General features: G+C 36.5%; 2 protein-coding genes across 2 annotated transcripts in view; both read left to right on the forward strand.

The window, feature by feature from the left end:
* Nucleotides 1–13,727, forward strand: part of LOC140142418 (uncharacterized) — a 40,907-nt gene extending 27,180 nt beyond the window's left edge. The window contains exons 25-33 of the mRNA XM_072164387.1: nucleotides 734–919; nucleotides 1,920–1,994; nucleotides 3,465–3,569; nucleotides 5,314–5,499; nucleotides 7,683–7,757; nucleotides 8,439–8,575; nucleotides 10,494–10,775; nucleotides 12,749–12,873; nucleotides 13,068–13,727. Coding sequence (XP_072020488.1) covers nucleotides 734–919; nucleotides 1,920–1,994; nucleotides 3,465–3,569; nucleotides 5,314–5,499; nucleotides 7,683–7,757; nucleotides 8,439–8,575; nucleotides 10,494–10,775; nucleotides 12,749–12,873; nucleotides 13,068–13,165 — 1,269 coding nt within the window. The 3' untranslated portion in view covers nucleotides 13,166–13,727. The remainder of the gene's footprint in view (nucleotides 1–733; nucleotides 920–1,919; nucleotides 1,995–3,464; nucleotides 3,570–5,313; nucleotides 5,500–7,682; nucleotides 7,758–8,438; nucleotides 8,576–10,493; nucleotides 10,776–12,748; nucleotides 12,874–13,067) is intronic.
* A 6,467-nt stretch (nucleotides 13,728–20,194) lies between these two features.
* LOC140142419 (uncharacterized) lies at nucleotides 20,195–21,175 on the forward strand. The gene has a single exon (XM_072164389.1). It carries the CDS (start codon nucleotides 20,195–20,197, stop codon nucleotides 21,173–21,175), a length of 981 nt encoding a protein of 326 aa, XP_072020490.1.
* Nucleotides 21,176–22,834: the final 1,659 nt, after the last annotated feature.

Here is a 22,834-nt window from a genome sequence, read left to right on the forward strand (position 1 = left end):
GTTTTATCCTACATTGTGTATGGATATATTCCTCCATATACTAACCAGTAAATGCATGAGAAACAACAATTATTTTCTTTCCTCAAAAATATGCTGAATGTATCAAAAAGGAAACCCAACAATAATGGTCTGGATTTTAAAAGAGGAGAATATGATCGACAACCTCATCTTCACAATTTCTCCATCAAAATGTAGATTGTGGTATCAATGGAAAGCATATGTTCCAAGACTGGTGAAATATTAGGGCTGAACATGCTGAAAGATGCTTTGAATTTTGTAAGCCAAAATGTGTCTAAACTGGTTAAACCACTTTTTTTCACAAGGTAGCCTGGCTTTCTTTATTGGAATACACTCGCATGGAACTTTCAAGGTCATTCAACTAAGGCAGAAATGTACTAATGAGATGAAATTGGACCATCTTCTATATGATTTATCTTTCAAAATGAGGCTCAATTTTGTGCAAATTTGACAACAAACAATGGAGAAAAAACATGGATAATACAGCCAGTTGTACTGTCAAATTACATTGTATAATATATATTTTTATATTTTTGGTTTTTATCCCTAGCTTGTTTCTGTGCCAAAGTGAATTGAAGTAATAACTCATCCCACCTATTTTAGTCTCAAGTTTCACATAGTTTTTCTCAAATTTCATAAGATTTCTATTATTTTTGCTGTCAAAATATTTGAAAAAAATTCCTCAACATAAATAATTACAATTTTCATTATACAGAAAACTACTCTGAGTGAACTTGAAGAGAGACACAAGGCAGATGTGATAAGACAAAGGAAAGAAGTTTATCAAAAATGTAACGCTGAGGAGGAGTTTCTGCAGAGATGCTGTCAACAAGCAGATGATGAACGGGATGAAGAAATTGCAAATCATAAGGAGACCACAAGAAAGCTTAAAGAGCTCGAGGTGAGTGTTAACTTTAGTACTATATTGAGGCAGTTTTGGTATAAACATGGAAGTGAGGAGTTTTGTTGCACCCCATTCTGGATAAATGTTCTCTAATATTATATTTCGTGCCAATGTTTGTTTCATTTCTCTTCAAATCAGCATTGTTCATACAGTGGATAATACTAAATTCTATTTGGCTTTCTCAAGACATCCACAGCGTCCGCATGTGATACACACATGGTCAAAGGCTGTGCATCTGTTAACAGTAGCCCACTATGCAGGGTGAAGTGACTGTGCCCTACAGATAACACCACCTTTGATCATGTGTGTGTGTCACACACAAACACCAAGTCTTGAGGAAGCCAAATGGATGATGGTAAACCTGTTTTTCCATGATGCCCAGTGAAGCTATACTCATTTGTTAGCAAGGTTTTGGTAGCAAGGTTGGTTATAATTTTATTATTATTATTTCACCAGATTTAACAATTTGCAGTTGCTTACGGAATAGGGATGACTGCAAACCTAATTGCTATTAGGTCGTCAGTATCCTGGCAGAACCAGCCAGTTTAATAGTGTTCTATTCCTAATCACTGCCATCTTCAGCTTCACTTCAGCACATTGTTGTGGGGCACAAAAAACCTCCTATGTACTTGTGGCTCTTGAACATGTTTAAAACAAAACTGCCAAGAGGTTACATAGAAGGTTTTACTTTAAACATGTTCAGGGCCAATAATATGTAGGCCTATATACGTTGGAGATTTTTCACGCTTCCGGTTGAAAAACAGTCAATATTTACAACAAGGTGATAATCATAATGTATTTCCAAAAAAAGGGGATATAACAGTTTAAATGGAAAAGAGGAAAACCAATTTGGGGTAATATAATTGAAAATTCCTCACCCCCTGTATAAATATTGACAAATCCATAAGTTTCAACACTTTCTCAAAACTAAAGATGTAGTTCTCTCTTCATCCAGTTATGATGATGGACTTGTAATTGATTTCTTTTTTTGCTTCAGACACACATCCAAGAGGAAAGACAACAAGTTGCTAGAGCGGCTGCCGATGCAGCTAAAAAGGTTGCTGAACTTGAGGTTAGTGTTGAAATGAAAATAGCACTTTATTTGTTTTTGGTGTTAATTTATAAAACATGTGTTAAGAATCAAAATATGTTGGGAAGATTGGTTAGTCTTTCCCCAATAATTCAAAATTGTTTGTGCTTGCTCCACAATTATTACATGTGGCCCATGGCAGTGAAGTAGTTCTTTATAAGTGATAATCAGCGGTGCCATCGTGTTGTGCTCTTGGGCAAGATGCTTTGCCTTACTTGCCTCGCTCAATCCAGGGGTGAAATGGGGAGCTGTTATGAATATTGTTCATTGAGCGCTGCCCAAGAAATGAGCATGCCTTGGGCATTGTATGCAGCTGACATAATTCTAACAACAGTGGAATAAATGCTAAGAGCGTTGGTACATTTACAAATGTGAAAGGCACTGTATAAATAGCAACATTTTTTTTTATTTGGCCTACCAGTGTGAAAAGACCTTGCCAGAACTAGACTACCCAGCTCTGTTAAGTGTGGTGTGCTACACAACCTGTAGCCAGTCAAGCAGACAAAGAATGTTGAAATGATCTATTCTGGGATGACAATTGAATAAACACCATCATTATGACAAACACCAGCGTTACGGCCACTCATCTTGGCATATAGGAGAGTAAGAGGTGACTTGATTCAAGTCTACAAAATAATGCATGGCTTCAACGATGTTCAGAAAGAGGCTTTATTTGTGTTGGCTAAAGAAGGGAGAACAAGAGGCAATAGTATGAAAATTCAGAAGAGGCATTCAAGACTCAGCTTAAGGTCAAATTCATTCACCCAAAGAGTAGTAACTCCGTGGAATAAGCTCCCGGACGATGTAGTAACAGCCAAATCAGTCAACGAATTCAAGAATGGTGTCGACGTGGCTCTCTCCAAGTGGTACAACAAGTACACATATGGAATTGGACCCGATTGGCAGCAGAAGTCAGTTTACTAACTCCTAATCACTTATTAGGCTATGCAGTGTAATTTAGATGTTTAAGGTGGGCATTTTATAGGCTTTTTAAAGCCTCCATCAGAGCCCGAGAAGACAGGTGAATACAGGTGAATCTCTGTCAACATGTTCACAGGGCGGTTATAGGATTGGGTAGATTTGTGCCATTACAATTGCACATTGTGTTCATCCCAATGCCCATCCAATGATATATGAAAGATCCTGTTTGCTCCAGGATTGAGGACATTTACTTTACCTAAAAAATTCATTAGGCGACACACATAAAACCCTGTTTTATGAGCGGGCAAACCTTTCAAATAGGGGCGCTCAGCCAGGCATTATTTGTTTGTTTTGCAAATTACTCTAAATATAAAATATAGGTTGGTTAAAATTTTCAAAATTCTGGGACAGTCGGGTCCATAGAACGTTTTTGTATTGTCACCAATTGCTCATTGATTTAGTCTTGTATAAATTGGTATTGTTATTATCAAGAGTAAAACTTTTCCACTGCCTTTTTACCTGTAATTTCAGCAACAACTGCATCAACTGCAGCATGAAAAAGAAGAGCAACAAGGTGCTACAGCAGCTGCTGATGATGCCAAGTATCAGCAGGCAAAGACAGAATTGGAGCAACTGGTAAGGACAATTTTAAGAATGCAAATGATCTTACTATAATTAGGCAAATGTTATTGATTTATGTGCATACATGTTTGTCGGCAAACGAGGACGCACACAAGATTTTTCACTCTAAACTGCGGACTTACCTCCAACCGAGGACCATCCTCAGTCTCAAACTGCTGCAAAATGCCTCAAATGCATGCTAAATGCATTTGAGCGATATTTGCTAAAAACCGCGGACCATACATGTAAAAACTACAGTTTGATAGCTAAAATTCCATTTCGTATTTGATCATTGATAGCTAAAATTCCATTTTGTATCATACACAAAAAAATCCGCCATTTTAGTCCATGGTTAATCACACGCACACATCCGCGGTTAGATAGCAATATACAGTGTTCGAAGTTGCCGGCAAACACACTCTGGGGTGTATGTGTGTGTATTTGTTCATTAAAAAGGGTTTTCTTTTTTGATCTAAACATAACAAAATGTACACAAGAAGAAAGCTTAGATTACTGGGAGCGATTGAAATTAATGGAAGTATTGCCTTCAGGCACTGAAAATGTGTGTTTTTGTTATTAAAAATGTGGCCTTAACCGTATGAAGTAACTCGGTTTGGGTAATGGAACAATACATCCAGTATGACATCACAAAAACAATGAAAGAGAAGGAAAAAAGGACTAGCGGAATGTCCATCCTAATACGGGAAGAAATTGGCAGAAAAAATAGGATGCATAGATGTAAAGTAAACGACTTATAGAAAGTCTTACATTTTGCATTAAAAAAAAGGATACAAACAACATTTAATCATTTTTACTGATAATAGGATGTGGAGGTGAGGCAGCAATTCAGTATGGTATCAATTGGCATACGATATGTTCAGTGTTAGTGATCGCTCCTGGTCCTGTGTCAAAACCTGGGGTACCTTTGTGTTACATAGTAAAAAAATGAAATGGTTCAAACATTTAACCTACACATCTCATTTGACGTGGTTCATCCTCCTGAGCATTTTGACACCTTTTTATGGAAATCGGTTAAAAATGAGAGAGTGCGGGCAAAAACAATCACAAAGTAGGGAGGATGTAACCCCACCTCTTTTTTCCACATTTACAATCATTCTGAGCAAGTATTGGTCTTTTAAAAGAAGATTTGTATTTATTTACTTGGTTTAGATGTCTGGGAGTTCATTTAGACATTTTTTTACTAGATTCAAATTTTTAATGAGGTTTTAAATCAATTTTACGAAATGAATCCCTCCCCCTAATCCTCCTCCCCCTAATCCTCAGCCACCCTTGGCACATTTCATGCCAAACGTCACAAGAAAATAATTAAAAATAATTTTAAAACAGGATAAAAACATTAGTAATATAGAATAAATTAGCCTCAATTTAAGACCTAATTGAATCTTCTAAGTGAAGGAATACTCAAGAGACAGTGTTTTGAAATCCAAACTGCACATCAAAATGTAACAAAGCCACCTTTTTGAATACCCCAGTATATGACACAGGATCATCTCTGTTTATTTGGCTAGCGGAGCTCTGACATCCCGCCAGTAGATATCAAGCAAAGTAGTCATCAAATCTAACAACAATTTTTTTCAAAGGCATCCCACCTGTTTAATAATCAATTTCATCGATGTAAGATTTCTGTACTTTTGCTTAAAAAATCTTAAGAAATGTGTCCTATCGTTTAGCCTCCATTATTTAATAAGCATTTATAGGACATCCTTGTAAACAGTTATAATTTTCATTTAATATACAGAAAACTTCTCTGAGTGAACTTGAAGATAGACACAAGGCAGATGTGGAAAGACAAAGGAAAGAGGTTTATCAAAAATGTAAGGCTGAGGAGGAGTTTCTGCAGAGATGCTGTCAACAAGCAGATGATGACCGTGATGAAGAAATTGCAAATCATAAAGAGACCACAAGAAAGCTTAAAGAGCTCGAGGTGAGTGTTAACTTGAGGTCGGTTACTCCAAATAGAGAAGATCTTCTCAGCTGGTATGTCTGGTGACTAAAGTTTTAAGCCAGAGTAGAATGGCACTTGTATACATTTTGAGAGCATGCAAAGCGTATACACGGAACAAACTGATAATCTGATTGGCCGATTGTGCGTCAAATTTGTTGGTCGGCGCAGATCGTCGCCCTTGGAGTGAACACAAAGCTCTGCGTATGTCGCTCATTAACAGGGCGCTCGCGTCAATCTGTTCTTCTCTGAAACCCAGTGTAGATAAAATGTGCCCATCCACCACAAACTGGTCGTAAAGTCGACATTTTCCATTTTGAGATACAATCAAAAACAGTAAATGGATTTCTATGTAAAATATATGAGGAATTTGACCTTAGGTGAACCATAACTTCACTTCCAGATGTCCGATAAAGCTGGTTGAGGTGTCATTTTAAAGCTGAAAGTGCATGTTTTCAAAGTCTGCAATAAACAGAAAATGATCTAGAGCCGACTTTACTACCACTTTGTGGTGGATGGTCACAAATATTATTTCCCAGATTTAAAATTACCAAAGTAATGCAAGTAACTTGAACAAAATCAATTAGAAAAACAATTTATAAGCATCATAACCAGTGTTCTTCATTCAATAACATAAAATATTGCTCAAACAAATATGTTTTTAGAATGGATTTAGATTGTGCAATGGTATCTTGATACCTCACACTCGTAGGAAGCTCATTCCATAATGCTGGAGCGTACTTATGCTGTAAAAGCACAAGAGACAGTCTGTGATATCACAGATGGCTGTTTCAGAAGGTTCTGTGATGCTAAGAGCTTGTGTGGGCTTGTACTGATTGATCAGTTTCTTCAAGCATCATGGGACAGGATTATGGAGGCACTTAAAAGTGAAAATACCAAACCTTGTACTGAATTTTAAACTGGTAGCCAGTGTAGCTCAAGGACAACTGGCATGATATTCTGGCACTGTTTAGTGCAAGAAACAAGTCTGACAGCAGAATTCTGGAGTCTTTGAAGACCATGCAGTTCTTTCATGGGTAGTCCAGAATGTAAACTGTTGCATGAGGCAATGCAAGATGTTATGTATGCATGCAACTAGCCTTTCAGTAGGTGAGCGGTCCAGAAACAACCTGATCTTGCCCAGCTTATAAAATGCATGCCCGGCCTGCATGAAGGTTGTTAAAAATATGAGAGTCCGTTCTGAGATGTTCATCGCAGAACCCACTCTGAGGTTGCAGGCTTGGGAATGTGAGCAGTCTTTGACATCTGGACGGAAAAGAATACAAACCTGGCTGTGATGATTTTGCTGGGCAATTTTTAAAGAAAAAAATAGATATTAAAAACAACAACAATTGAAATACAAAAAATGCTTCTCTTGTAAAATGACAGAACTATAGATATAGTGTTCATGCACTAACACAACAAATTATTTTGCCCAGGAAAAAGAATGCATTTGTTTTTCATAAATGGGATATACCAAACTTTGAATGTAGAAAGTTGATAATGATAAAGCTATATTAAAAAAATCCTTTGTCTCAAAGCTCCCGCGCGCATTATTATTTTTTATTGTGCGCATTAGGTTATTTTAAATTAAAGTCTCTTTTTTTTTTCAACAAAAACTCAAGATATGGTCTGTATTTGTGATTTCTTTAAACAGTCATACAGCAAAATGTACGACGTATATTATGGATATCACAGTATCAAAATGCTCAAAGGTTTACCTTGACAAGCATTTCAAAATTCTATATTTAAATAAAAAACACATTCCACATTAGTTTTTCAAAGACTGAAAAAAAGCTTTGAGACAAACAATTAAATTAATATAGCCTAAAGAAGGAGAAGTTTTTTGAGGCAATAGCTTGTGGGTAATGTAAAAATGTATTTAGGGCTCATATTGAAATACCCTACCACGTTTTCACACAGAAAGAAGGCAGGATTCCCCTCGCTAAGGGTGCGCCTCAGGAAAGCTCGGTCATAAAACGGATGGATTGTATGCATCAGTGATACACCCTGCCCAGGATTTTAACAAAAGAAGGCTAGCACAGGAAAGCTGTGTAAGGGAATTTCAATATGAGCCCTTACAGATCTGCAGATTAATTTGTGAATTCCTTATCCCCTGTATACTTTCTTCACCCAGTGATAAATTGTTTGTTTATTTGTTTTAGAAACACATACAAGAGGAGAGAGATCAGGCCACCAGAGCTGCTGCAGATGCAGCTAGGAAAATCAAACAACTTGAGGTAAGTATTGAAAATGCAATTCAAAAAACATTTAAGGGGGTACTACACCCCTGGCCAATTTTTTGCCTATTTTTGCATTTTTCTCAAAAATTATAGCGCACATTATAGGACTACAACTACTGCAATGGACATTTTATTTCAGCACAGACAATAGTTGTGGAGTTACAGTCAAAAATGAGGGAAAACCAATATTTGATCAATAAAACTACTTGGCGCGGGTTGCTGAATTTTCAGTGCAGTAGTTGTAGTCATTGCCCCTATAATATACATATTTTACTTGTCACCATGAGCTATACTTTTTGAGAAAAATGCAAAAATAGGCAACAAATTGGCCAGGGGTGTAGTACCCCCTTAAGTTGTTTAATTCATATGATTGAAAAAATTAGTAGCACGCGTATGCGATGTTTATAAAACTCTGCCGTCATAGCTTACGGGATTTTCCCAACACATCAAACCTACCGATCTCGGTCACAATTGACAGAGTGATTCGCATAATTTACAACATAGGCAATGGAATTAAATAGCAAATTGCTTTGTTTTTCGGCTTAAAATTAATATGGGACATATCTGACAGTGAAAACTAACATTTTGTGGAGGAAATTAATTATTTATGGAAATGTTGCAATACTATTTACTTTAACAATTCATTTCTGTGTCTTGTTTTTATAAATTTTCTTGCAGGAGTCAATAGAAACAATTAAGAAGGAAAGTGCACCACCAGAAATGAAGGCTCTGCAGACAGAGGTCAAAAGGTTGGATATTGAAAATATTGGCCTCAAGTATGACCTGGGCAAAGAAAAAGAAAAAGTACAAGAAAAGTAAGCTACTTTGTAGGATTTGTGTGAAACTTGTTACTGTATATTCTGTAATAAACGCCTCCATGGCGTAACATTTTTGAAAGGTGGCATTATATTTATTCAGAGAAAACAACTTGGGACGAAATTGCAAAATTCAAATTCCGGTTTGAAATACTACATTGCACCACCCGTGTAGGGCAACATATTATGGGTAAATACTATGAAATTCGATCTGTAAGTGCATTTTTTTGCAATGATGTGATTTATTTAGTTCAATATATCACCATTGTACTATGAATTGGATCAGCCCTCGAATTAAGGATCTGAAGGGGCACGCCAACTTTTTTAGGGCAAGTTGATTATTGCCTTGGATTTTCACTGAAAAGGCAAGGCAGCACGACAGTTTGTAATATTTCAAGAGGGCATCATGGCAACTGTTGAAAATTTGAGAAGGGCACCAAGGCAATCTCTCAAAAGTGAAGAAAACACAAACAAACATAGATAGAAGATTTTATAATGAAGGGGCAGAGGGCTGGGGCAGCGACGGCAACTTCATTAGAGGGCACGGCAAGTGACTGCCTTGTGTAAAGGACATATTTTGAGGATATTACGGCAGTGGGGATGGGCAACCACGGCAAAATGCCATGGGTGCCGTGGGCTAATTCGAGGGCTTAATTGGATGGAATTTAATATTTAGAATACGGTTTGTCCATGCAATGTCACGATCATGACATACAAGTTTTAAGCTTGCATTAAGAAAAATAAATTCGGTTAACTTTCAGTGTTACAATCTTTGTAAGAAGACCTCTGGGCCACTTGTGTGTAGACTACTTAAAAGTGCTATATAAAGTCATTGAAAAACACAATTACTCGTTTTTGGGATTAATGGATTAAAATGTGATCTCTTTTTTCATTAAATAGAGTATTATTATTGTTGGAACAAATGCAAAAAGTAAGATAAAATATAGAGTTAACAGAAATGAAAAGCATTCAAATCTAATAGCATCCAAACTTTGTTGCACTATGTACGACCTATTTGAGACTGACATCCCTATTTTTAACTGAATTATTCTGAATATTAAATAAAAACCAGTGTAAGAGGGCGTACAGCCCTATTATTCACCCTTTGCACGGATCCGCCATCTTGCTACCAAAACGAGGTTCTACCTGCAAACGCATGCGCAAAACATGCATTTTTGTTTTTCACGCTTTTCTAACAATGCACCAGAAGGCTTTTGCAAAGCGTATGTGGCAATTAAAGCACATGTTTGACAGGCGTACACACACGCAACACATACTTTGCGGGTAGAACCTCGTTTTGAGGTGATCGGCGAATTGTCAAGGGTAAATCTGTTAATTTCTTCACCAGCAATTTACTGCTTATTGTCATGATTGAGGTGAACTTTTTTATTTGAATGAGTCATGTGGAAAAGGGTTGTTTTGAGAAATATAAAAACAAGATTACTGTGTTTTGCCATAGGTTGGTTAACTGTTTGGCAGATACTTTTGCAAAAGAAAGTAACTTCCTCTTATTGGCTTTACAATTTACATCCATTTTAGTGTCACTATAAAAGGAATTAACATGCTAGTGAAGTAAATATAAGATGCACCTTTTATCATAAGAATAGCTTTGTTGCAAAACCTTACATCCACTTGCCCAATTTTGAGAACACATCAAAGAATCATAAAATAAAATCACTGATATAAGGGGTTTTACAACAAAGCAGTTTTTGGCGGGATACTCATCCTCCACAAGCATCCCGCCAAAAACTGCTTTTGTTGCAAACCCCTTTATATCAGTGATTTTTTTGATTTTTTGATGTGTTCTCAAAATTGGGGAAGTGGAGATAAGGTTTTGCAACAAAGCTCTTCATAAAAGGGCTGCTATAGTGTAGATAGAACTTAAACATGATATTCTGTTTGTTCCTTCTCTAAACAGACTGAAAATGATGGCAGATCAAGAGGTCTACTACCAAAAATATGTAACAAAACTTAAAAATGACTTGAAGGAAGCCGCTAGTAAGCCAGAAAATAGCGCATCTGCTAGTAAGCCACCGCCACCAGCCATGCCAACGTCTTCTATATCATCGTCCAAGGTGGTCTTGGACTGCGAGCTGTTTGCTCTAAAGCATCAAAATAAAAAGCTTAATGAAGACAATAAGAAATTAGAGAGAGAGACGAAAAGCAAAGGGATAAGATGTGCCGCATTCGAGGAAGAAATGTAAGATGGGAGAAAAGATGCAGACATCAAAAGGTGGACTTTGCGACAAAGTGCTTTTCAAGATATAGAAATTAAAATAGACCGAAAAAATCAGGAATTTTGGATGCTTTTTCATTTAAATAATATAAAATATGAATGCCTTGATCAATTTTTAGCAAATGAAGTGTCATTTTAAGGGATCTAAAATGAGCGTTTATTGTGTTTCGACAGTATTTTTTGTGGGACATGAGAGCACCTCGGACCTATCGAATTGCATTCTGAATCTGAAGCATGTCTTTCTGATATCAAATAATTTTCATTTTTGAAAATCACAATATAATACAAATTTTATGACAAATTATAAAAATTTGATATTTTTCAAATTATTGATATATAACAGTCCTCGAAGTAAATTATATAAATCTAATGATATATTCTTAAAGTGTATGTAGCAGGAGGAAAAGCCGACGGTCAATTGAAAATTTTGACCTTTCATATTGAAGATATGGATTTTTTTCCCAAAAGACCTAATTTTTTTTGGTGTTTTGGGAAAAAAATCCATATCTTCAATATGAAAAGGTCAAAATTTTCAATTGATCGTCGGCTTTTCATCCCACCTACATACACTTTAAGTATAAATCATCAGATTTATAAAATTTACTTCGAGTACTGTTAAATATCACAAATATCAATTTTTAATCATTTGCCATAAAATGTGTATTACATTGCGAATTTCAAAAACTCAAAATTATTTGATATCAGAAGGACATTCTTCGTATTCAGAATGCAATTCGATATGTCTGATGTGCTCTGATGTCCCAAAATAAATACTGTCCAAACGTTCATACCCCAGCCCTTAAAGCTTGCAAAATGCTTTCAAAACAGAAATAATGAACTGAAAATTGACTTCACCAGCAAAGTGCAAAGTCTCCCCTTTTGATGTGTTGCATCACATTATTATTTTATGTTTTCTATTGTACATTGAGGCCTACCATTGATGTATTGCTCCAGTAGCTTGATATGAGAAACAAAGAGAGAACACATCCAGCGGTGATTACCACTTCTTTTTATCACTTTTTTGTTCACATCATCTAACCGAAACATATCTTTGGCATTGCATTTTACTAGGGAGATGAGAAGCAACTCATGTATTGCTGCTGTAGTCATTTCTCTAATGCTTTTACATGTTTGCACACCACAAACCCAGTGATGTACGGTGCAAAAACTGATTGAGGAGCCAATGGCTCCTAACTTTATCAATTTAGGTGCCCAAATTTTGCTCCCAAGTAAAAAAAGAATTTAAAGTTTTTTAGGCTTACTTCCATTTCCAGTTCAGGGTTCTACTAGGTTCATTAAAAGTATCAACTGCTGTTGGATTCCCTGATTTAATTGTTTCATCGTCATCCTTCTTGTTTCCCAAAAGCTCCATCAAATTCAAAGTTTTTTTTTGATATTGATGCCATCTTGAGTGCTTAAAAACAATCAAAACTTTTGACCAGTCCTATCCTATATTATCATCCATATTTGCATTTGCTGGCGATTAAAAGCTTCAACAGTTGGTCGCCATTGGCTCCATGGATTGAAGGTTTAGTCGCATCAGAAAAAATCTAGTCGCCAATGCGCATAAATGGTCGTACCGTACAGCACTGCACAAACCAGGTGCTTAATCTTTGGTTTTCACCTATTCAAGGTATCCACTTATAGCAAATTATTGCTGCTATGAAGGCTCATACGTTCCAGTAGCTAAAATTATTCATTATGTGTTTTTTGTCCTAATCAATTGGGACTTGCCATCATTCAAAAGTTTGACATTATTCAACATTGAGCAAGGTGGTTTTTGAGCTATTGCAATTTGCTACTTTTATTTCAAATAATTTTTGCATGTGTGGTTTCTCTCTCTCTCTTTAATTTGTTGCTTGTTCCTGCTCCTAAATTTGAAACCAATTACAGTGAGTTTAACACCATTGCTTTCTTATTTTTCTTTGTAAATACAGGAAAAAACTGAACCGTCAATTGCATCACTTCAAAACCCAAGCCAAGATATATTACTACAAGTACAAAGATAATCTACAAGATCCTGAGCAAGGACGCAATGATGTTTTAGAACATGCACTACAGGGTAAGAAAACTTTTCAGTTTTCAACTAAGTATAGATATTCTGATGCAGGTGGGGTTGTCTTAGATTTTGGCACCTTTGTCGTTGTGATAGATGTGCTAAGGTTGCCTGCTAGTGGTTCAGCCAAAGGCTGTGTCTATAATATAAGTAAACATTTAATAATTTAACCTTTTCAAATTATTTTTACTGTTAAGTAGATGTCAATGAAAGGCCAGGAGCGGAGCGAAGTCCAGTTCAAGACGCCACCACCAGCAACAATCATCAAGCAAGCCTTCTGAAGCAGCATCAGTACTGAATAGACCTAATCCACATATGCAGGCAAGGATTGCCCAGTGGGAAGCAGAGGCAGCTGGTAGGCCTGGTCCTAGCCAGCCAAATGTGTGGATTGAACAACTTCCAGGATGGCAGCCACCAGCACAACAGGTAGAGAAAAAAGTTGGAGAGGTAGCAAAGAAAGAGGACATAGTATGGAGCAAGGAATTTGCTGGTGAAGAAGAAAAGCCATCAGATTGCAAGCAATCATAGACATGCTCCTCATTGTATTTGACCCAATTAGCACCGTCCATGAGTGGTTAGTGCTCTGTGTGCTAGCCGTAGGCTTCAACATCAAATTAAGTTTTGAGATATTTTCTCAAAATGTCTGAGCAAACACAAGCTTCTTTGTAATCATTTTAATTTTTAACATATTTTTCATGTCAATTCCAAATACCGTATTGTTTGTATTTTTTTCAATGTGAGTAAGCTTAAAAAATGCCGTCATGTCAGTGACAATCGCTAAATTGCATGGACAAAACCTATTATGACTCGAACTTCCATCCAGTTCATTGCCTAGGGTCATGTTTTTTATACTGGGCACCTAAAAAGGGTGGCTCCGTTGCATTCTTACTCATCAAGACATGTTTACATGCATGTCGTTTATTTATTTGATGTTTATTATGAGTTTGTCTAGTACTATTTTGTTCCTTAGACATTGGCCTTTCAATTTCTGAAACAAAAATTTATGATTTTCATTTGTACTAATTACTGCAACTTGTTAAGTCTAATTAGTCAGGGGTGGCTCATGTGATGGAGGATCATGTGGTGGAGGATCACAATGCTGTACAATGGTGATCCTCCGCCACATGATCTTCAATAAACATTATTGGTGGATTTCTATTTTCTACTTGTTTCTGTACCTGATCTTGGCTAAATGATATCATGTTTAGCATTCATTGCCTCAGTATTTGTTAATTAGACAATTAAAATTTACTAATTACTTGTTGCTACACTAATAAAGTTCATTGACCTCTATGTATTTGAATAGGGATTTAATGTAGGGAACATTCAAAAGGGTGCTACGGGCAAACAAAACATGATAAAAGGCTCACAATTTGTTAAGCAGACCTTGGTTGTGATCCTCTTTACTTTAGTAAACTAAAAACTAGTAAAACATAGAAGGTTTGCGACAAATCTGAAAGAGCGCCCTCACACTCAATTTTGGTCCAAAAAGTCAATTCTTACAAAAACGCTTTGTCGAATTCTCCTTTAACTTTCAAAACTGAATTATTGAGCTTATTTTACATCTAGTTACATACCTCAATCATGAAAATTTGCATTTCCAGTGCCAAATAAGGTGTGTTTTGAAGAAATTTATATAAATATAGATAGATTTTTGACAACCCTGTATCTACATTTTGAATTACTTGACCGCCATAAGTTCCATATGACTGGGTGGGCAATTAAGTTAGCTATTTTAAACATTTGTCAAATTTTTACATTATCGATTTACGTCGGGGGTTGACACCCCTAACTGAATTAATATTTTCATCCTTATTTTGCTTGTTACACCCTGTATATTTTATGGGCCACCCTGTATAATGACTCCCATTGTTTCGTTTCTGATATCATCCGAGTATATGCTCTCAGAATATATACTTTAGTTGGGTTCTAATGTAAACTTTTGAAGTTATAGTACCAAACCTGTAAAAGCATGTGATTCGCTTGAAAAATACACATACAACGCAATTGATGCCCAACATAAAAAACATGACCCTAATTATGGTAGAAGTTCACAAAGTAAATAATATTCTTGCTTAATATGCACTTACAGATGTAATTTCATCGTATTTACCGCGATAATATCGTATTCGATACGAGGCGCCTTCTTTGATTTCAACCAGGAAACAAACGGAAGTATTAGTATAGGCGTAAATTACTCTTTTCTACAGGGGCACCATTGGGAATTTAAATCCGATTTTCTCTCTGACAATCCACTTCTTATAAACGCCCCCCTTTTGGAAAAATGCAACACCCTGTGGCGTTTATTATAAACAATACGGTATGGCCATGTAAATATACAATTCTAAAATTTTGGAATTGCAAATTTTTTTTGAAAATTGTCATTTGCAGTCGATGTCCGCATGGAGAGAGTTAAGTCAGTCATTTTAAGGGGAAGCTTTTTAAAGTGATGAATGAAAGTTACAAATCAGAATTTGCATGCATAAACATTTAAAATTCAGCATAATCCTAAACTGGAAGGTTTGAAGGGGAGAGTAATGGGAGCGATCATGGACCTTTTCCAACTTCATTATTTCTAAAGTTTAAAGTATGTAAAACTATGTATGCATTTTTTTGAATGAAAATTAGTCCAGGAATCCTATGGTAACATCAGATTTAAACAAAAATGTTAAATTTTGACAAAATCATAAAAGTGTAGTAGAAGCATGAAAAAAAAAAGATCATTAAAAGTTTTTTGAAAAATATTGAGATATCTATTCTGCAAAAAATGCAAATAATGGTGTATATAATTGTTGAAACAAATATTTTAAAACGTTCAGTCTTTCATGTTTCCAAAACCTATATCCGACAAAGCGCTCTTGTACGCCTAAATGTACACTCTGCATGATTAATTATACATGCGCGATTCACTACTATGCCAGCTTAAATACACCTTTTATAACGTCACTACTGAACTTGAGGTAAACCAAGTTATAGTGATCATAAATATCAAGAAATCTCAAATTTGGGTGTGGAGGAATATTTCTCCAATTATTCTGCCCTTAAGGTAATTTTATTCAGATATTTGATGGAATTTAGTTGTATGTACAGGTGCATTGTAAAGTGTACGCTTAGACAGATGTCTCTTGAAAAATTCTGTAGGGAACACCAAGGGATGGGTGCTAATTAAATCATATATGGGACTTTAGAATCTAATGTTACAACCTGCACCTAATTGGAATTGAACAAATTTATTGTGTTTTTAGGAAAACAGGGAAATTTTGTATAAGTTATTATGATAAATAGTTAAATGGCCAAGATAGTATTAGTGGGGTTTTCTTTCATTTGACCTCATTGGTATAATCAGTTACAGTGGAAACTTATTAACACAATGACAAAATATGTTAAAACAAAATTCCTGATAAGGCCTAGTAAAATAAATAACACATAGGCCTATATCGTCCGGACTTTCTCAAAATATGGCGAGGGAAGGCCCTTATAATTTGTTAATTTGTTACAAATTTACTATTCATATCTGTGTAAAATTGCAATTGCAAAGGGTTTGTCAAGACCTCACAAAAATGTAGAGGCCCCTAATATTTTTGCTATTTCCCCAAAGCCCTACCCCTAGCTTGAAGAAAGTGTTTGCAATATGTTTATAAATGATAACCAAGAACTTCTTAACATGTCTTTTCATCACAACAATTTTGGAAACAAAGTAAGGGAGCAAATAAGAAAAATGTTTGAAAATCTCCCAAAAAACCGTGAGGGCGGGTACGATATAGATGTAATTTATTTTACTTGGCCTAACACAAAAAGTCCCCAACTAATATTTATACATTATAACGACCTGATAACACAAAATCATGTTAACATAACTGAAATCTGAGGCCCTGACAATTTTGTGTTAACCAGGTTCCACTGATATTATGTTATTTTGTGTGTGAAAGAATAACTTTGAGAGAAATCCTATTGGATTTAGCCGATTCTTGATGGAATCTGCGGCATAATTGTTTGATGTAAACATTGAAGGTGTGTGACCAGCGTAGGCTATTCCATTTGAAATCCATACACCCCTATGGAAGATGTGGCCTTAATCTTTCACACAGGGAGTATGTATTTTCAATAAAGTTACCTGAATGGGTTACTCCATTTGAAGTCTACACCCCTGTGCAAAAGAATAGCCCATTGTGTTTTCTACATCACAATAAGGGCCATTACCCAAAATTTATTGTTCCAAGTTTTGAGTTAAATTACTCCAGTGAAACAAAAATATGTATCCAATATTGACCCATTAGAACTACCGTATTCATTCCAATAAGCGCCCTGGGCACTTAACAAAGTCATTTTGCGTGGGCGCTTACTTTTTACCTGGTTGACCTAATTTTTTCATAAGGGGCGTTTATTAGAGACAAATTGATGTAGGTTATAAAAGGGTCCTGAGACGTTTTAGTAGCAGAAAATGTATTGCAAGTTTACACAGGACTATTTCACTGTATCGACGTCTATCTGTCACTTCAACATTAATAATGGTACCCTTTAGCAAATTGAAAATACCTTGGGTGGGCGCTTATTGGGGCATGGGCGCTTATTGGAATGAATATGGTACATACATGTAACTTCCAGGGTGTTAACCACCAAAGTACCATAATGTTTTTGCCCATACAAAAAAAAAAAACCAATTTCACTGGGGTTATGAGGTTTTTATCTGATACCAATAATGTGTATTTTGGTGGAGGTGGGATGAGCTTGTCAATCTGATCAACCACCTTTCATTTGGGATTTATTATTTCTCTGTGTACATAATTTCAATTTGTGCTTTCTCATGTTGTGTTTTGACAATCACAGTGTGTGATTTTCAATAATGGTTCTTGAGGGTAATACTATGTAAAATAACATTTGAATGTCTGGTTATACAATGGTCATGAAAACATCATTAAAACATGGTCATAAAACATGGTCATTGAAACACTAATATTATTTTATTTTGTGTGTGAATGAATAACTATTTAAATCAGAAATCCTATAGGATTTAGCTGATTCCTGATGGAATCTGCAGCATAATTGTTTGATGTAAACATTAAATAGTGTGTGACCAGATTGTGTTTTCTACCTAACAATAAGGTGCGTCACCCAAAAATTCTTATTCCAGATTTTGAGTTAAATTACTCCAGCGCAAAGCAAAATTGTGACCTGCTACCACAAAATGAGCGTAAAGTCGCAAAGTTGTTAGTTTCGAGACATCCTGGCTGCTGAGTTGATATTCTTTGTTTGCCTCGCCCTTGTACAAGCCAGTAGTATGTCCTTTGTGAATGGCTCATTGGGCCCCCATTCACACATTTTGGTGAGAGTGGATCTTGTATAAGCTAAGATCTTTGGATCTTGTATAAGCTACTGTACATAAGACCAAAAGATGGGCTATTCCAGTTGAAATCAATATACCCCTGTGGAAGACCTGACTGTTATCTCCCACAGAGGGAGTGTAGATTTCAAATGGAGTTCAGGTAACCCCATTTGAAATTCATACTCCCTGTGTGGAAGATTAAAGTCTTGTCCATTATAACCCATTTTATGTGACAAGACACCTTTGTAATCTAGGGAGGGCACCAATTTTGCTGAAAAGGCTTATATCCGTTATTTATAATGACGTATGGTGTTTTCTAAACGCTTCATATCATTATGATTTGGGCAGTGTGCCGAATATTTATTCATCTCTTTGTTAAAGCCATGTTGTAACATTTCCGTTAAAAATAGATTTGTAATGTATTTCTTTTCCACAAAATGTTAAATGTCATTGACTCATCGTTGACTCGAACAGATTAGGTAAAACAAAGAAAATCGCTGTTTAATATGAGCGCACAATGTTGCCAATGCACGTCACTCTGTCTATGATCGTGACCGAGTTCAGTCCTTCTGATGTGTTATGACCTCCATGCATGCTGTGTACATACAGTATCACATGCATTTTGATGATTGATGAAAATAAAATATGAATGAATGAATGAATGAAAAACACATTTGAACAAAAATAAAACAACTTTTTCAGTTTTATTCAAAATCTCAGATTTTGTCACTACTACAGCACCAAAGCCTTGATTTTTGCATTTGTGTATGTTAGTTTATTACAAGCATGTAAAAATCAGAATTTCGACAAAACTTGAGGGCATCCTCCTCAGCAAATGTTACAATATGGCTTTAAATTCATGTTACGCATGAGTTCTCTTGAATTATAGAACAGGGATCAGGCCAGTTATCACCATGAAGGGCCATTAAATAATTCACCCCATCTAGATCTCTTCTGTGTGATCCCCAGTTCTATAAGGTCAAAAAAACAAACAAGTTTGTTTCCTGTAGCGCGCGCGCATTTCGTTTTTGACGGCTTATGTGCGCATTTGAATTTTTTTCACTTACAAAGAAAAAAAACCCGGAAAAATCACAAAAAAATAATATAAAACACTACTGGAGTAAACATTTACACATTACACAACAAATAAACAATATAAATATTCTTGAATATGCAGAAATATGATTTTTTGTGTGTGTGTGTCGGAGAAACCCAATGTAAATTCTCATCCCAATTTGCAGCAAAAAGGGTGTTTTTTTCCATTTCAAGACATGGATTAAAAAAAAACCCCAAAAAAACGCATTTTGCATTTGACTTTTTGGACCTGCTACAGGAAACAAACATTTTTTGCCTAATTCAATGTGTAACAAATTTGACAAAGAGACAAATTGGGGCATTCTGCCTAACTCATGACGATATGCAACATATATTTTGATAATGGTGTAAATAGTGGTATATTTCCACCAGATTTGTCAATATTGTGTAGATAATCATGTTAAAAATATGTACATATTTTGTAAATATTTATCGCTTTTTGCATTAAAAAAATGGAAGTGTAAAAAAGAATGAAAAAATTTGTAAAAACTAAAAATGAAATTAAAAGAGAAACATGTTTAATTGCACAAGCTTGCAAGAGTTTGTATTTCATTGTCTTCAACATGAGTTCAGATGGAAAATTGTGACTTGTCCTTTTTTAAATTATTTAATGTTTACCTAATGACCCCTTTTTGCAAATATTATAGTTAACGATAAATAAGGTTTGCGTCAAATAGTTGTAAATAGCAGGAGCCTACACAAAAGGAACTTCACACGCATGATAAGCGATGTCGCCAGGTCTGCACTGGCATCAGCTGAATAAATTCAAGTACGTTAAAGGCCACATGCATAGAACATTCCAATCTGTGTTACACACAAGCTGGTGTTTAGCGATTTTAATCACCGAGAGATTGATTGGAAGAAAAACACAGTGATGGCAGGTATCAATTCAGATGCTTGCAGTGGTTCATGGATGTTACACAAGATTTGTTACTGGTTCAGCATGTTGAAAAGGTTACAAGAAGCAGAGAGGGTCAGAGATCTTCACTCTTAGATCTGATTTTTACAGATGATGAAAACTCAATTGATACCATTACACACGCTGCAGCAGTAGGTAAAAGTGACCACGATAGCCTAGTGTGGACGTTTATTTGCCAATCAGAGACAATTAAATCAAACAGAGAGAAACTTAACTATGCCAAAGGAAACTACCAAGAAATAAGACAGCATTTTGCCAATATTGACTGGAACTCAAAACTGAGTTCAATAAACTGTGACGAAGCTTGGTCAAGTTTTAAAGAGGAGTATCACGATGCAGTTGAGAAGTTTGTGCTGAAAAAGAAGCCAAGAAATAGAAATAAGCCGTTATGGATGAAAGCACATGTGAAGAAATCTGTCAAGAAGAAGCACCAGCTGTATATGAAGTACAGGAAGACACAGCGGTACAAGGACTATTTGGAGTATACAAAACAAAGGAATAAGACAAAGAAAGTTATCAACAAGGCACAGGCTACTTATGAAGATAAACTGATGAAAGAATTCAAGGAGAAACCAAAGCAGTTTTACAATTATGTAAGGGCTAAACAGAAAGTTAAAACCGGCATATCAAGGTTGGAAAATGAAGAGGGAGAGATGACTAAGACAGATGAAGAAGCCGCTAATGTCTTAAACAAATTTTTTGAGACAGTCTTCACACAGGAACCTGGTGGTGATATCCCAGAGTTGAACTCCAGGCACAATGGTGTATTTCTGACTGAATGCACATTCACAGAAGAAGATGTTAAAGAGCAGATGCAGAAACTCAAGCCGGATAAATCACCGGGGCTAGATGGTATTAACCCGCATGTATTGAACAGGTGTGCTGAGGAAATGGCCAAACCCTTGTATATTATATACAGGAAGTCCCTTGAGGAAGGAAATTACCCGATGATTGGAAATCAGCCAGAGTAGTGCCGATATACAAAAAAGGATCCAAGAAAGCCCCCTGGTAACTACAGACCGGTCAGTCTCACCTCCATACCATGCAAGATGATGGAAGCCTTAGTTAGAAAGGACCTTCTGCACCATGTAGAGGAGCTGAACCAAATCACAGAGGACCAGCATGGGTTTATCAAGGGCAAGTCATGCCTCACAAATCTTCTTGTAACCCTAGAGGACATCACAAGTATGTTGGATGAAGGAGGAGGAGTGGATATAATATATCTTGATTACTCCAAGGCCTTTGATTCAGTACCCCACCAGAGATTGTTATCTAAGCTGCGAGCCTATGGAGTAGATAGTAAAGTGTTGAAATGGATCCAAGAGTTCCTGACTGGAAGGAAGCAGAAAGTAGCAGTAGGGGACAGCGAGTCAAGTTGGTCAGAAGTATGCAGCGGAGTACCGCAGGGCTCAGTATTAGGGCCAATATTATTTGTGCTCTACATAAATGACCTCCCGGAGAACGTGGAGTCCAGCGTGAAAATGTTTGCTGACGATACGAAGCTTTATAGGCATATTATGAAGGAAGAAGACGGGCGATTAGTGCAGAACGACCTAAACTCTCTCCAGAAGTGGTCAGAGACATGGCTTCTGCGGTTCAACGCAAGCAAATGTAAGAGGATGCATATGGGCAATACCAACAGTGGTTCAGAGTACCAACTTGGAAGCGAGAAGATACCCCATGATAGTGAGGAGAAAGACCTGGGAGTTTTAATCACAGAAGATGGGAAGGCAAGTAAGCAGTGTGCTGCAGCAACCAACAAAGCAATGACCAAGCTAAGAATAATCAAGAGGAGCTTTAAGTATTTCAACAAGGAGAGCTTTAGTCTGCTCTACAAGACGTACATCCGCCCCCACCTAGAGTATTGCGTTCAAGCCTGGTGCCCAAACTACAGGAAGGATATAGACATGATTGAGAAAGTACAGCGCAGGGCAACAAAGCTGATTCCAAGTCTGAGATCCAAAGAATACACCCAAAGGCTGAAAGAGTTGAAGTTGTACAGTCTAGAATGGCGATGATTGAGAGGTGACCTGATTGAGACTTTCAAAATCTTAAACGGTCTGGAGGGCATTCAGGAGCAGACTATGTTCACAAGAGACGAGAATCATCATGGGACACAGTGACAAGCTGTTTAAACCAGCACTGAAGAAAGGGCTGAACTGTAGGAGCAAGTTCTTCTCCATAAGAGTTGTCAACCACTGGAACAGTCTCCCAGGAAATGTTGTAATGGCAAAATCTGTAAATGAATTCAAGAATAAGATAGATACCTATTGGCAGCACAAATTTGGATATGGGGTCATAAAGGCTAATTAACCCAACTATTGCCCATCAACCTAAGTGTAAGTGTGTGTTTTTCATTTTGTTTGTACCCAATTACCCCCATTTAAAGGTTTTGCACGACGCCAATGGGCACATACCTATCACTTCTAAAGACGAGTTTCCCCCGGTAGGACTGACACTATCATTGGCAAGGGAAGCAGTACAATTTATGGGGGTTGGGGAATTGAGCATATTTTGTTCAGTTTTAAAATTTGGCAAGTTTGGACCCATTGTGTTATTTGTGCTAAAAAGGATGATGCACAGAGCAATTGCTTTATTTTTCCTAATAATGACTTTAGGGATGATGTCCC

The sequence above is a fragment of the Amphiura filiformis genome, chromosome 20 (genome assembly GCF_039555335.1).
Source record: "Amphiura filiformis chromosome 20, Afil_fr2py, whole genome shotgun sequence".
NCBI lineage: Eukaryota > Metazoa > Echinodermata > Ophiuroidea > Amphilepidida > Amphiuridae > Amphiura > Amphiura filiformis.